Raw genomic sequence first — 2694 nt, forward strand, 5'->3', positions numbered from 1 at the left:
ACCGCAGTGACCCACTCGGACGCCGGGGCAGAAGCCGGGTCTGGAACTGCCAGCCCACCTTTCCAGCATCCGGGACGGCACCAGGTACGTCCACGCGGCGTTCGGGACTGTCTGGCAGGACCAGGAAGGGGTCTGGGACACAGGCCACGGTGCACCGGCGCCACGCACACGCCGTGCTGGGTGAGTGACGCTAGACACAGGCCACGGGGGTGGGCTTCCACGGGGACATGCCCAGAACACGGTCACGGCACGGAAAGTGAGCAGGCCTCTGCGCACCTCTGGTGGGATGAATGAATACACAACCTTGAACACAAAACCCAGGAGCCAGCAGGTGGTATAGTGGCTGAGGAGCTGGATTCCTGCAGGGTCGACCACGGTTCGAGTCCCGGACCCGGCGGCTTGCTTTCTCACTTTCCCTTTCTGTCTCTCTGGTGAGTGTGTGCCCCATAGAATATTTTAAAATCACACTAAACGAATAAAACAATTCCTTAAAAGACCAAAATAAAAATAAAAGCCCACTGGGGCGGGACGTGACGCTGGGTACAACCCCTGGCTCTCAGGCATGGCTGCACACAGCCTCTCTCCCGTCACCCACTCGCTGTGGCGCGTCCTCCTACCAGTGGGGAAGAGGCTCAGGGAGGGCGAAGGAGTCAGGCCCACACGGTCTTGCTGAGATGGCACGACCACCCGTCTCGTCCCCCCCAGAAAGTGATGGCAGGAGGGGCGCTCAGCGGCCCGTCCCCGCCCCGAGCTCGGAGTCACCACCAGCCTCCTTCCACCCATGGAATTCCACCCCGGTCCACCTTCCAACTCTCCGTGCTGCAGCTAGGGAGGCCTGCGATTCTTGACAAGTGAGCAGACCTAGAAAGAGAAGGCCGGCATGGTCCCTCCGCCTGGCCCAGTGAGGCCACTCCCTGCACTCTCCCTCCATGGTCTGCTCCCCCCATGGCGGCCAGAGGGCGCCTGTGAGCACCCGACCAGATCCCCTCTACTCAGCTGTCTCGTTATGGCCACTGCACGGGCATTGGGAGAAAGCCAAGCCACCCCAAGTCAAAGGTGGAAAGTCCGGGGACCAGGTGGCATGGTGGTTAAGGCGCTGGACACTCCCACGTAGCTGACCATGGTTTGAGTCCTAGACCTGGTGGTTTGCTTTGCCACTCCCCCCCCTCCTCTGCCCCTGTCTCTCTCTGTCAAATTAAAAATAAATGAATGAATAAATAAAGTTAAATAAATAATTCTAAAAAAAAAAGAAAGCATAAATGTTATGTCTAAAAAAAAAACTAACAAGAAACTAAAGAAAGAGAAGAACAGGGGTGGCGGTGGGGGAAGAAGTACGGAAGTTACAGGAAATGCAGTCATGTCCACCACAGCGCAGGGAGAGCTGCCTCTGCAGTGGAAGTGCTGGCCAGAGCACTAAGACAAGAAAAAGAAAAAAGGCGGGGGGGAAAGAATGATAGAAATTCGACAGAAGCAACTGCTGGGCCATGAGAAGTGGAAGCAGAACAAGGTGGCCCGAGAACAGCACCTTACCCAAGGTCATGCCGCAGGTGCATGCAGAGGGGTGCCCAGGAGTCCCTGCCCTTTCGACCCACCACCCGCTCTTTATACGGTTTGTCGTTCTCTGGTTTCACGGTTGGGTTAATTTTTATCCATCAGTCATGGACAACCTCCATGACTAGCAGAAACCTAGGACAAGCCCCTGGGTTCAAGGGCACTGTCACCTTAGCCACTGTGCCAGGCTGGTGTGACACTGAACAGCCGTGGGCCTAGGGTGCCCCCCACGAGTATATCCATATTCCTTCTGGTCCCAGGCTCTCACTGCTATGAGTAAGAGGAGGAAGTCCAGGAACCTACAGCTGGAAGCTGACAACCGCTAATCACCTGCGAGTTAAAAAGTAGCAAGCTTTAGTTAACCAATCGGTAACCGCTGCATGTTAAAAAGTAGCAAGCTTTAGCTACCCTAACCCTGTCCCTAATCATGCTGCATGTTAAAAAGTAGCAAGCTTTAGCTACCCAATCGCTAATCACCTGCAGGCACAGTGTGGGGACACTAACTGCAACTTTGAAACCACCTGGAAACCAAGATGGAGGGAGGGAGGGAGGAAACAGCAAACCGGTAGTCTGGGTGGTAAGACAAGGAGTCCCCAGTCCAATTCTTCCCGCTTTTCAGTAATTAACAGAATACTGGGGGCGGGGGGGGGGCGGGTACTGTACGGCGTGCGCTGGAGAGACGGGGAAGACAGAGAGAAATGAAGAAATCGCCGCCCCCACCCCGTGGCCATGCCACCGTCCCTTCTCCTCCATTCCCCTTTCTGGATCTTGGGCACGCAATCACATGTGCCCAGCGTGAACCTCAAGCAGCCGGGTCCAGGACTTGAACCACAGTTGGCTCCATGGGAGTTCAGTGAACATAACCATTATGCCATCTGCTGTCCCAGTTTTAAACTTACTCTTACCATAATCCTTCTCCGGGCCAGCCCTGTAGCCTAGTGGTAGGGGAGCTGGACCGCTCACGGCTGATCACACGGTTAGAGTCCCAGCCAGGGCAGCTTGGAAAATACCTGAGGTGTGCAGCCCCCAAGTCAGGACAGGACGGGGAAGCGAAGGGGAACGGGTCGTGGCGTGACCGCAGCCACGGGGTGCTTTCTCCTTCTCCCTCCTGCAAATGGTGGGCGCGGCGGGAGGAAAGATAGT

The 2694-nt window shown here is 56.0% G+C and overlaps 1 protein-coding gene across 1 annotated transcript in view; it reads right to left on the reverse strand.

Annotated features, from left to right (window-relative positions):
- Positions 1-1580, reverse strand: part of PIP5K1C (phosphatidylinositol-4-phosphate 5-kinase type 1 gamma) — a 21984-nt gene extending 20404 nt beyond the window's left edge. Inside the window, exon 1 of the mRNA XM_027769615.1 lies at positions 1531-1580. Within this exon, the coding sequence (XP_027625416.1) occupies positions 1531-1540 (10 nt within the window). The 5' untranslated portion in view covers positions 1541-1580. The remainder of the gene's footprint in view (positions 1-1530) is intronic.
- Positions 1581-2694: the final 1114 nt, after the last annotated feature.

Source organism: Tupaia chinensis, unplaced genomic scaffold (genome assembly GCF_000334495.1).
Source record: "Tupaia chinensis unplaced genomic scaffold, TupChi_1.0 Scaffold149964_2, whole genome shotgun sequence".
In the NCBI taxonomy this organism is placed as follows: Eukaryota; Metazoa; Chordata; class Mammalia; order Scandentia; family Tupaiidae; genus Tupaia; species Tupaia belangeri.